The 13,321-nt window shown below is 42.9% G+C and overlaps 1 protein-coding gene across 1 annotated transcript; it reads right to left on the reverse strand.

Annotated features, from left to right (window-relative positions):
• Window positions 1-1,090: 1,090 nt before the first annotated feature.
• On the reverse strand, window positions 1,091-11,559 carry LOC139459680 (uncharacterized). The gene is made up of 8 exons (XM_071241298.1): window positions 11,323-11,559; window positions 8,941-9,220; window positions 7,612-8,178; window positions 6,528-6,622; window positions 5,326-5,408; window positions 4,786-4,931; window positions 3,495-3,587; window positions 1,091-2,163 (listed from the first exon to the last, which is right to left on the reverse strand). The coding sequence occupies exons 1-8, from the start codon at window positions 11,557-11,559 to the stop codon at window positions 1,091-1,093; spliced, it is 2,574 nt and encodes an 857-aa protein (XP_071097399.1).
• Between the last annotated feature and the right edge of the window lie 1,762 nt (window positions 11,560-13,321).

A 13,321-nucleotide genomic window follows, 5' to 3' on the forward strand; every position in this document is an offset into this window, starting at 1 on the left:
ACGCCTCTGTGGCAGCCTTTATGTCCTCGTCATCCTGGAAGCGTCTTCCACGTAGGGCAGATTTCATTTGCCGGAACAGGAGGCTAAATCTGGGCTGTTAAGTGGGTGATTTAACTGTTCGAATCCACATTCACATATGGCGGCCTGTGCAATTCTCGATTTGTGAACCGGAGCATGGAAGGAACTTTATTACAGCGCGTTGTTCATGTTTGAGAGAATCCATGATTGTGACCACACTTAGGTGAACGAAGCCATCACATCTAACTTATTGTTGTGTCTGGAACTTGTTATGACACGTGTCAACCTTATGTTATGACTAGTGCCACAACTGCCACAAGTTGACATTGTTTGTGTAAACACAAATGCCTAAGTTGCAAAACTTATTGAACGCCCCTAGTATATAAGTGCAATGATCTTGGACTCGACGTTAAACCCAATTTCACCTTACCTTACATTTGCCTCGGAAAGATGATTAATATAACAATCTAAGGGATTGTACGTTTTTTGTTTTTTTTTAAAATAAGCTCATTCAAATATAAAAAGAGGATCCATTCAAATTATCAAGACATTTTATTATTAATGACAAAACTGCAATTTTCTTATTTTTGAACAAATCCCAACCCCTCCGAGATTAAAAAGAAAAAAGAAGAAAAAAAGGACCCCCCCAAAATAAACAAAATATGAAATATTCACAACATTAATTACAAAGTGAGACATCAAGGTCACTGCTTCAAGATATATACTACTCAAAACAAGTTAAGGACCACCCGAATCTTTCATATTGCTATAGTTAATTCGTCATGACGTGACATTAACTTAAGTTATTGGAATGAATTGCTTTAGTTAATCTGCGATGGCATGACAGATTAACTTTAGTTATATGAAAGAACTGGGTGTAGTATATGGTGTTCGAGAGGAGGGACCAAACATTTATTTGCCCCTAACACTATTTTGAAACTGGAAAAACGGTTTTTAGTATCTTCTTACCCAAATTATGCTCAAACAAAAATGCTAAAAAATTCAGCCACCGCCACCCCTCTCTTCTAAAAGGCGGACTCCTTTGTACACAAATCGTTCGTCACGTAAGTCTTCAAAAGCCATTCGGGACGCACTGAAGAGTCGCTTGATGCCAAGCTTCGCCTTTCGGACAAACCTTCACAAAAGCATCTCCATACTGATCGCACTGAATGAACTTGTCCTTGTCTGGGTGGGGGTAGTAAAACAGATCCCCTTCGTGAAGGTTCCTCTGGCAAGGGTTGTGAACATTCTTGTCGACCGTCATCTTATTTGGGTCGACAATGACATACTTATAGATGCAGGTGAGAATGCTCTGGTCCCAGATCTTCCCCTGTTGGCACGTCATGACATATCCAACATTCGGCCAGATGAAGCAGTCAATGTACTTAGTCTCGTCTTGGGGGTAGGGGATGAGATGTCCCTTGGTTTCGTCTGTGCATGGGTGGGTACTCGGTGAATGAATGCTGGGTCGAACTGACGTAGAATAGGATGTTGCTGTCGACGGTCTTCTAGTGGAAGCAACGTCAGGGTGAGCTTTGATAGTTGTTGTTGGAATGGCAGCCGGTTTTGTTCCTACTGAGAGTATGTGTGATCTACGTGACGACTTAATGATTGGGGTTGTAGTTTCAGGTGGTGTAGAAGATGTTGCTGGTGAAGTAGCGGGAATAGAAGTCGTAGTTGTGGTTGTTGTAGTAGATGTTGATGAAAAGGTGGGATTCATTTTTGTAGTAACGCGATGTGAAGGTGGAGTTGATTCAGTCGGGGGTTTAATTGTAGTGGTTGAAGCAGTTATCGTTGTAGCAGTTATTGTTGTAAAGGTCGTTGATGTAGTAGCAGGCATAGAGGTTGAAGGGCGTGTAGGTGGAAATGTTGTTATTTTCATGGTTGTAGCTGGTTGAGAAGGTGGATTTGTTGATGTAGTGGGTGCTGCAATTGTGGTGGATGCAGGTGTCCTTGTAGTAGTAGATGTGGTGGTAGAGGGTTCACCAACGATGCAGTCCATGATGTTCTGGTCGTAGATGTGATGTTTGTGACACTGGAACACGTTGTCTATGCCATTGGGTCCACATATGATGAACTTTGTCTGATCCGTGGGATGGGCTTGAAATCCTGGCTTGCCCATCAAGCATGGATTAGATATGGTATCTGCAAATACATAATACATCTAATCATGCTTACCAGCGCATAGGAACAATGATGTCTCAACCAAACCCCGACAAGCTAGTGGTTAAAGCGTTTTCTCGTCACGACGAAGGCCCGGGTTCGATTCCCCACATGGATACAATGTGTGAAGGCCATTTCTCGTCAATCTCATTAAAATCGGATCTACTTCTCGCTATATCAAAACAAAGATCTGAGGACATCCCATTACGGGTCACGTCAGAACGACCTTTCATAAGACCAATCAAAGCGTCGGTTACCAGATCATAAAAGTGACAGTCGGAATGTGTTTTCTAATCATGCAACCTCGAACACGTTAACACGGGGTATTCCGAACGACAGTTACGGCCCGTAAGACTGATTCCGTCAAAATTACCGTCTATCTCTCGCTTCCGAGGGAGAACATTTGAACGGAGGAGGCGTTGCACAGACAGTGGGAATCACTGCCATACAATCTCAACCATATATTGGACATTTCCAGAATAGTAGTTTGTTCAGTTTTCAAAATTTTAATCGAGGACTTTGTCAACAATGTCTTTCAAGCGTAGTCTGAAATGGAAGTCGCTAGGTTGAAACGAGTGCCGTAAAGCTTGAGAAAGCTGCTTTCTAATTGGCTGATGTCGACTTCTTGTTAGTCATTTCAGTGGTCAGGCAAAGTGGTGGTTCTGACGTGACCCGTAATAGGATGTCCTCAGATTTTTGTTTAGCGGCAGCGACAACTTTGATCTGATTTCTCGTGTACTTCGTCGTGATATCGCGGTAGGATTGCTTCAAGCGGCGTAAATGCATACTCACTCACTCACTCAGTGTAACAGTTGGGGAATATATTAGGATGTTACGACACGCCAATCTCACGATACTTTCATTGCTCAATACAAATTGCGATTCTAAATTGAACGTCTTTAGTGCTTGATTTTCATCATGTTCTTACGGTCCATCCGATAAGAGGCAGTTACTATCATCCATTTTATGGTCATACGTTAGTTAAGTTGGACTCGTTTCATGTTTCATTATTATATAAAATGCGGATTTTTTTGCAAAATGAAACAGTTGAAAATTGTGAAACTGTGGCCGGAAAAAATCCGGAATTGACAAAAGATTCCACTAGGATATTGAACAGTTGGTGTAGATACTTACAGTGAGTGAGTGAGGGTGGTTTTACGCCGCTTTTAGCAATACTACAGCAATATCACGGCGGGGGACACCAGAAATGGGCTTCACACATTGTACCCATGTCGGGAATCGAACCCGGGGCTTCGGCGTGACGAGCGAACGCTTTAACCACTGGGCTACACAACCGCCCCGTAGATACTTACATGGAGGTTCCACAACTGTGAAGAAGTTACGGTAGAAGTCCACCACAGAACACACCCTGGCGACGTCATGGTGAACACAGAGGACGGAGGTACCTGGAAGAAAGATCAAATCATACTGAACCAATCACAGAGCAGGAGTGAATTAACCCCAGACGTTCTTCAATTTGCTTTATCCGAACGATATTATGCAATAGATGATAAATTAAGAATAATTGAATATCCTGGATCAATGATGGCAACTTCCATGAGTGGCATAGGAAAGATTAGCGAAGTTAGGTTTCATTATCGTTATTTGGCAGCAACACAATTCTGACGAGCGGACCAAGATGACGCCTGCTTATTGCTCCATGAACATTTACGTTCACTAATATTATTTATTTGCATCTTGTTCCTGTGCAGAGTCTTTACTACATTCAGATATTTACGGTTATGTAAAAAAACATTAACTCCATTCTTGTTTCGATACTAGCGCCATGCTAAGGCTTACAAAGAATCAGATAAACCAGACATTATGACGACTGCATGCTAGACAGAATGCACGGATGGTTGCCAATACTTTTAATGTCCACGTGGGAACCATGTCCAGATTACAGCAAAGATACCAGCGTTGTTTAACGCCGCACTCCGCAATATTCCAGCTATATGACGGCGGTCTGTAAATAATTGTGTCAGCGAGCCTGACCACCCGATCCCGATAGTCGCCTTTTACGACAACCATAGTCACCTTTTACGGCAAGCATGGATTACTGAAGACCTATTCTACCCCTGAATCTTCACGGGTTCGATCACTGGATAGTCTGGTGGATTGTCTGGTCCAGACACGATTATTTACAGACCGCCGTCATATAGCTGGAATATTGCTGAGCGCGGCGTTAAACAACAAACAGACATGCAAAAACCAACAGCTTTAGTGCTACGAATGCCTGGTTACTCTGATTCTTCTTGGTCTTGGCATGGCGCTGGTATCGATACAAGAATGTTGGATCCACGTATTGGGGTGCCGTGCATTTTGATTTTCATGGAAACCATTATGGACTTGGCACCATGGTCGTCTGTTAAGCATTTTGAGACGACCAAATATATCCATATTTGTGGCACATTTTGGCCGTTAACATTAAATTTGGATACAGACTGGTGTCAAAAACGAGATATCTCCAAAAATGCATTGATCTTTCAGTGGGAAACTTTCATGAAGCATTTTCTTGTTTGTTTCATTTTAACCACCATCAAACATGTGTATACTTTCTTTTGACCGTCAGTTTAGTTTGAACAGTGCAGTTTCAACACCTACTGAGATTAGCTCTTTCCACGTTGCCAATGTTGATGGTGTAGTTACCACTGCAGCCGTTGGCGGGTCCAGACGCGGTGATGTTGAGATACAGAGGTCTGTGCTCCGTGTCGATCACTACCACGGTAGGTGTAGCCGGGACGGAGATGCTAGTGGAAAAACATGACAGGAGGTTGGTGTCGTATGACGATGTTCACGCGGTAGTTAACAACGTTAGGGAGTGAAGAGTGAGTGAGTGGGTGTGGTTTTACGCCGCTTTTAGCAATATTACAGCAATGTCGCGTCGGGGGACACCAGAAAAGGGCTTCACACATTGTACCCACGTGGGGAATCGAACCCGGGCACCTTAAGCATGACGAGCGAACGCTTTAACCACTGGACCACACACCGCCCCTTTTCAATTGAAAATGAACCATATGATAAAATCCACTGAGAGGTGTAGTTTGTTTTGCTCCTTAGTATATGTGAAGTGTTCCCATTCCCCATTTGTATCTGATACCGTACAATGTACATGTATGTCTGGAGATAAAGGGACGCTCCTACCTGTAGAAGTCGTGGCCGGCCTGGTTGGGGGTGGGGTTGATCACAGACCCGTAAACACTGACCGCGCCGTCAGTAACGGCGATCTAGGAATAGAAAACAAGCATTGGTGGCGCACCTCTGATGGCGTGTACAATGTGTTTGCTCAGTATGACGCTTGGATAGGAATTAGTTAGTGAAACAAATGGAGAAAGGTGTGGGTATAGACGTGGATGATGTGGCGTGTTTGTGTGTGCTGGTGTGTGTGTTGGTGTAGGTAGTGTGTGTGTGTGTGTGCTGGTGTGTGTGTTGGTGTAGGAAGTGTGTGTGTGCTGGTGTGTGTGTTTGTGTAGGTAGTGTGTGTGTGCTGGTGTGTGTGTTGGTGTAGGTAGTGTGTGTGTAGGTGGTGATTGTGTGTGTGTAGGTGTTGATGTGGGTAGTGTGTGTGTGTGCGTGTGTAGGTGTCTGTGTCATGTGTGTGTTGGTGCTGATGTGGGTAGTGTGTGTGTGGTGTGTGTAGGTGTTTGTGTGGTGTGTGTGTGTTGATGTGGGTAGTGTGTGTGTAGGTGTGTGTGTGTGTGTGTGGTGTGTGTTGGTGTTGATGTGGGTAGTGTGTGCGTGCGTGTGTAGGTGTTTGTGTGGTGTGTGTGTTGGTGTTGATGTGGGTAGTGTGTGTGTGGTGTGTGTGTGTTGGTGTTGATGTGGGTAGTGTGTGTGGTGTGTGTGCGTGTGTAGGTGTTTGTGTGGTGTGTTTGTTGGTGTTGATGTGGGTAGTGTGTGTAGGTGTTTGTGTGGTGTGTGTGTGTTGGTGTTGATGTGGGTAGTGTGTGTGGTGTGTGTGCGTGTGTAGGTGTTTATGTGGTGTGTGTGTGTGTGGTAGTGTTGATGTGTGTAGTGTGTGTGTATAGGTGTGTGTAGGTGTGTGTGCGGTGTTAGTGTGTTTGTGTGGTGTGGTTGTGTATGAATGGCCGTGGGATGGGGTTGGAGAGAAGGATGTTGGTGTGAGCGTGGCGTGTAGAGCGTGAGTGTGGGTTTGAGCGCGTGTGTGAGATGCGTGTGTCGGTGGCAGTGTAAACAAATAAATCATCACCATGTATATTTGATATACGCTCATATAAAGATTAGTCAGGAGGCCCCCATCCACCACCTCCTGTATCCCTCGTGATCCCCTTTCCCACCCCTTCTACCCCTATACAGATGTACATGTAGGAGTTCCCGCAACTTACCATGACCTGTGTTGTTGAACCGTTACTGTCAATCTGGTAGAGCCCACTGTTCAAGCAGGGGTAGACGTAGCGGCCGCGAGTCAGGACAGCTGGGGCTGGAAAAGCCACCATGTACTATACAGTGTAGTGACACTTAGCAGTAATCGAACGATCTGTATGGCATACATCGAGTCTCCATCGACCAGCTATCACATTTTAATTCAAATTTCCCGTTATTGAACACGTTATGGCAAACGGGGATATTCAGAAATGTATGAAAGATTTGGGACTTAACCCCAAGCTTACTACGAGCAAATGCGACCCTAACCGCCTCCATCCCACCCATTTCTGGTGGCCCCCGCCGTGATATTGCTGGAATATTGTTAAAAGCGGCGTAAAACCATACTCACTCACTCACTCCATCCCACCCAACCGCAAAGAGATACACAGACACTCATCATTGGTACCTATAGTCGTGTCACTACGATCGCGTTGTTTGTTTGAGAAGCAATTTTTTTCTGTCATTGCTTCCAACAATTTCTTCTCTAAAAGGACATTTTTGGGACATCTTGTTTCAGAACACCTGAGCAAAAATGTTTTTTTTCCATCATTTATATAAATTATTTTAGAATGTCCCTGTCCCCTTTCAGTTAGAAACATGATTTTTTTCAAAATAAGAAACATTTTTCTCCGAGCAATATCTTTTTCCCAACACCCAAAACAATGAGTATCATTTCTTAAAATGTATTTCTTTTTTCAACCCTCGCATATTAAATGGTTGTTCTATTATATACTACATTGAAATCATGAAATCATGAAAATCCTGGTTAGAATATGGTCTTCAGCAACCCATGCTTTCCGTAAGAGGCAACAACGCTTGTCGTAAGAGGCGACTAACGGGATCGGGTGGTCAGGCTGGCTGACTTGGTTAATGCATGTCATCATATCCCAATTGCGTAGAACGATGCTCATGATGTAAATCACTGGATTGTCTGGTCCATACTCGATTATTTACAGACCGCCGTCATATAGCTGGAATATTGCTGAGTGCGGCGTGAAACAACAAACAAAGAAACCAACAAACAAGAAAGCAGAAACCACTCACCCTTGCACGAAACCTCTTGGATTTCACCTACAAGCGAACTGAGTTCTCCGTATCCGGTAAGCGTCACAACATGTGTACACTCAGGCTTGTTAGCAAGGTGTCTCAGCTCGTCCGTGTCCACATCACCACCTACCCCAATAGCAAATATTGTAATCCCTTTGTTTCTGGTGCGTATTGCGGCAGGAAGAGTTTTCTTGGGAGCTGTGGATTTCCCGTCTGTAACCAACAGAATAACCTTCGAACTCCCCTCTCTGGAACCCGAATACTTTGTAAACAACGTTTCCGAAGCGTAGTCCAATGCTTGGTCGGTGTCCGTGGGTCCCTCTGACTTGAGCACTTGGTCAATTGCTTCATGGACGTCAGCGTTGTTCGTGTATTGGTTGAAATCAAACTGAGATTTGTACCCACTGCTGAAAGTTACGAGCGCTATTCGGACATCATTACGACCTATCTTAAAGTTTTTCACAACATTTTGCGCAAACTGTTTGGCTTTCCTAAAATCCTCTGGAGCAAGACTTGAGGAGGCATCGACGAGGAAAGCTAAATCAAGGTTTGTTCGTTGGCAGACTGAAAGTAATGGAAATATTTGACTTGAAAAAAAATCGACAAAACCTTTTCCATATTCATAATAAATCTCTGCCACAAACGGAGTCGACCGTTGGCACCCGTTGGCACCCGGAATGTAGGAAGTAAGTACCCTTTTCTGCTCATTAAAAATGTTTCACTTCCGACATTCAATAATTCTTGGTGGTTTGCTCGTAGGAAGCGTTCATGGATGGGGAAATACCAGAAACAAATATCCTTTTCTGCTGATCTAAAATTGACAGTTCCGACAGCCGGCTAACTTAGAGTGGAATTATATACGTATATAATTATTTTTGGTGGTTTGCTCTTGGGAATAGTTCACAGTTGGAAAGATACCGCAAAGACCAGGTCCCAGCTATGATCTGATGTTTCTCTCTGATACTCCATCATCTGGGAAAATCAGGTTAGGTCAAACATTCAATTATTTTACATAATCGCTTCCTCAAAAGCTAGAAAAATGCCATTTTGGCACATGTTAGCTGTTTTTATTATAGCAAACATTTTAGAACGTTACAATATAAGTCCGAACACGCAATTGTCTAAAGATCCTAATTTTTATTTACATAGACTTTCCCAACGATTTCTTAAGGTTCTTCACACTTCTTAAAGTATGAACATTTAGGGAACAGAAAAAGGTTCCATATCATAACTAGTGGTTTGAATAATCCCTTCATTTAATATCCAGAAATGATATTAGGTGAAAGCTATAGTGTGGCAACGTTCTGCAACCCAGCCTTACTATACCTGTGTCAAAACGTTTGGATCCTTCTGAAAAATTGTGCACTGATTGAGTGTCATTGCGGAAGTGCCTCTGGTAGAAGGTGGCTTGGTCTTTTGTTCGTTGAGGGATGTCTTCAGTTAAGGTGGCAAGGTAGAGAGCTGCTGCAAGTCCCGAGAAGATGGGTTTCCTGAGGTCTGCCCAATTGGTTATGTTCCAATCAATGCCAAATCGAGATGTTATCTTGGGGAACAGGGCTCGAGCCGAGCTGGATGCCTTGGTGATGATGAACTTGCTTTCATCAATCTGCGTGACCAAGAGTGAGTGAGTGAGCGAGTGAGCGAGCACCCCTCTCTGATTAGTGTCTCCACGTGGCCAACCGATGGATGTCGGACAACCATGGTCAACAACACTTCCATTCAAAGAAGCAGAAATGAATATGTATACCGAAGATGTCTTTTTAGGGAATTAATAGGTGAGGCTACAGGCATGTATAATTGGATGGAGAGGTGATATTTCACACATATATAATTCGATAGAGAGGTGATGTCTCAAGCATTTATAAATGGATAGAGATTTGATGTTACAGGCATATGTAATTGGATAGAGGTGCGGTTACAAGCATATATAATTGGACAGAGAGGTGATATTTCATACATTTGTAATTGGATAGAGAGGTGAGGCTACAAGCATTTATAATCGGATAGAGATAAGATGTTACATGCTTGTCTGAATGGATAGATAGGTGAGACTGCAAACATTTACAAATGGATAGAGAGGTGATGTTACAAGCATTTATAAATGGATGGTGATTTGATGTTACAAGCATATATAATTGGATAGAGGTGCGGTCACAAGCATATATAATTGGATAGAGGTGCGGTTACAAGCATACGTGATTGGATTGGTAGTTGTCGTTACTTGAATATATTATTGAATAAGTTGGTGAGGCATTTATGTATGCTTGGATAAATAGGTGAGGTTACAAACATGTATAATTAGATAGAGATGTGATGTTACATGCGATGTATAAGTTTTAGGTGATGTTACATGCATATATAATTGAAGAAATATGTGATGTTACACGCATGTATAATTGGATGGATAGGTGAGGTTAAAAGCATACATGCTTGGATGGAAGGATGAGGTTACAAGTATACACAATTGGGTGAAGAGGTGAGGTTACAAGCATGTATAATTGGATGGAGAGGTGAGGTTTCAATCATGTATGATTGGATGGAGAGGCGGGGTTACAATGTATAATTGGAGTTGATGTTATGCATATGTAATAGGAAAGGTGGCGTTACCGACATATTAAATGATAAGAAAGGTCATGTTATGGTTCAGGTTAAAGCATATACAAAGTGTATGCACATCGTAACTCTTAAACAATTTAAGGAAGTATGTAGCACTACACTTGAAGTCATCTATGACAGGAAACATCACATAACCCTTCCATAATAATACGTGGCATTAGCAGATTAACACATCCTACAAAGTCTCTTACAGCCAATCAGTGCACAATTGTCAGAAGGATCCTAACGTTTTGGCATTGGTTTATTGGTTTGTTGTTTAACGCCGAAATCCGCAATAATCCAGCTATATGACGACGGCCTTTAGATAATCTAGTCTGGACCAGGCAATCCAGTGATTGACATCATGATCTTCCGAATTGGGATACGATGACATGCACCAATCATGTCAGCGAGTCTGACCACGCGATCCCGTTAGTCACCTCTTTCGGCAAGAATGGAATCCTGAAGACTTATTCGAACCCGGATCACTGGGCTATTACTATGTTTATCGCATACCGTAAATAATATGCCTGTTTTTCAAAAGTTACAATTATTTGTCAACAAAGCCTCATATGTGAGGCAACATCTCCTGTCTGAACAGGGGACTTGAAAGTTTAGTGTGAACACATACAACGCACTTTCCCCAGTGAACGTAATCAATGTACAATACTTCGAACAGCCAATGCTGTCAACCTGATACCTTATTGTTGTTATACAGTTCCGGGCAAAAGAAAGTATACACCTATGTTTGCTGATTATTGGATTTGATACGAATATCATAGACCTCAAGCTTCGGCGACTGTTTTCAGCGAGTTACGTTTTGATAACATTTGTAATGTTTTGATCACATCCACTTTTCAAGTTTATATTTTCTTTTGCCCGATACTTTTGTATAGTATTCTTATATATGTGCCAGTAGCCTCACGTACAGAAATAAAAGACTTGAATTGAAAACATGCACTGTTCCTTAAAAAACATATATATCCAATTATACATACATGATATATCACCTTTCTTTCCAGTAATATACCAATGTGACATCTATGCAACTATGCACTATGCAACCAATTATTTATGACTTTAAAAATAATTTAACAAAATCCAACACGCTACCTGCCATATTCCCCCATCATAGCCAGGTCTGTAGGTCTTAGCGTCTGTTCCATCGTGAGTCTCCACGTAGGCAAGGCGTCTGAGGAACAGCTTGTCGTGAGAGAAGGTACAAGATTCCCGGATCCTGCTCACCACAGCTTCGACAACCTCTTCCCCAGATGTTCCTGGAACTCGAGTCTGATCCTGGCCCAACGCCAGCCCAAGCAGACCCACCGAAATAACGAACACCGATATCATATGTACTGTACAGTGAGAACAGGCACTAAATAATGATGCTTAAGAATATTAAGAACTAGATCCTTGATATAAGACAGTAGACAGGGAAGAAGCGTACCCAGCAACATCAGCATCTGTAATTGATGTAAGATAAGTACATCTCTTCCAGGAAAGACATAATGACTAAGAGGTGACTAACAGGTCAAGCGGATACCTGTTATATCGCGAATCTGGTCGTGGGATTGTTCTGAGTGGGCGCAACCTAGGTAACTGGGGTGTTCGAAGCAAACATGTGTAGCCATTGCGGATTAGCACAGTTGATGTCATGGTGTTCTCATAGGGACATTTCATTGTTCATAGTCTCATGGCTTTAAACACCCTTGATGACAAGGACTCGGTGCAGTGTGCGACAACAACGAGAGACTGTGTACACGTTGGAGGAATGTGTATGTGGTTGTGTATGACAAACTGGTAACTCCCATCATTAAATTGATATGGAACGCAATTTCTCTTACAGAGGGAAAATTATGGAATACTGTAAGGGACATTCTCGCGATCTCGACCTTTGGAAACGAGGTAAATATGCCCAAAGAAAATGCGAGATCGCGAGAACGCGAGATTTGGCGAAAATCTCGCGTTCTCGCATTCTCGTGTTTTGGGCATATTTACCTCGTTTCCAAAGGTCGAGATCGCGAGAATGCGAGATCGCGAGAATGTCCCTTACAGTATTCCATAGAAAATGGCTTCCCGGAATACGTGCCAGTTGGAATGTGTTCACGTCATGTTCCAACACAGAACTTAAAAACAGATCGGCGACGAAAATATTTTCTGATATGATTAATGCGTATATAGGGGTTGGTTTTGTTGGAAACGTCAAATAATGTGGTCACTGTTTCAAGAAATTCATTCTTTCTCTGACAGAAGTCGTCGATTTTTTAAATACATATTTAAGGGCATCAGGACGCTCATAATAAATACGTTTTTGTATAACATGAACGCAGCATGTTCATGCATGTAGTCAGAGCTGATTAGACCCGTGAAGACCCGGGGTAGAATAGGTCTTCAGCAACCCAATGGCGACCATCCTTGTCGTAAAAGGCGACAGACAGGATCGGGTGGTCAGGCTCGCTGACTTGGTTCTGGTTGAAGCATGTCATCGATTCCCAATTGGTGGATCGATGCTCATGATATCAATCACTGGATTATCTGGTCCAGACTCGATTATTTACAGACCGCCATCATATAGCTGGAATATTGCTGAGTGCGGCGTAGAACATCAAACAAACAAACCAATCAGTGCCCATTAAATTAGGGATGAGATGGCCCAGCTCGGTGACTAGACTGATTGCGTGTCATTGTTAGCCGTAGACGTGGCATGTTGCTCATGCTTTCAGTCACTGGTTTGTCGGGTCCAGACTCGATTATTTTTTGGACCCTGTGATATAAGTGGAGTATTGCTAACTGTGTCGTCTACAACAAACTCAACATTAAATAGAGACGGCCCAGTGGCCATTCACATATGGAGGTGCTCGCAGTCGTTGATCCAGTGCATCCCATAAATGTTCGATTGGGTTTAAATCTGGAGAGCCGGAGTGCCAGGCAGGACCTGGATGTTGTGATTCCTGGAAAAGGCTATTGTCAGTCTTACAGTGTCGAGCATTGTCTTGTTGGAAAATGCCTTTCCCTGGTTGCATAATGGGAAGGACGTGTGGCCAAAGAATCGCTGTGCCTTTAAATTCCCCAGAACGTGCACCAATTCTGCTCTTCCAGTGTAGGAGATGGC

This window comes from Haliotis cracherodii, unplaced genomic scaffold, assembly GCF_022045235.1.
Source record: "Haliotis cracherodii isolate W230 unplaced genomic scaffold, xgHalCrac1.p SCAF_13, whole genome shotgun sequence".
NCBI classification, from domain to species: Eukaryota; Metazoa; Mollusca; class Gastropoda; order Lepetellida; family Haliotidae; genus Haliotis; species Haliotis cracherodii.

What these genes read in the sequence shown, in the direction of transcription:
- LOC139459680 (XM_071241298.1), bottom strand. Translation starts at nt 11,559, where the DNA reads ATGATATCGGTGTTCGTTATTTCGGTGGGTCTGCTTGGGCTGGCGTTG. An exon ending in CCAAGAGGTTTCGTGCAAGG is followed by an intron (nt 6,623 to 7,611) that starts GTGAGTGGTTTC and finishes TGGCTTTTCCAG; the next exon opens with CCCCAGCTGTCCTGACTCGC. An exon ending in CACAGTTGTGGAACCTCCAT is followed by an intron (nt 2,164 to 3,494) that starts GTAAGTATCTAC and finishes ATGTATTTGCAG; the next exon opens with ATACCATATCTAATCCATGC.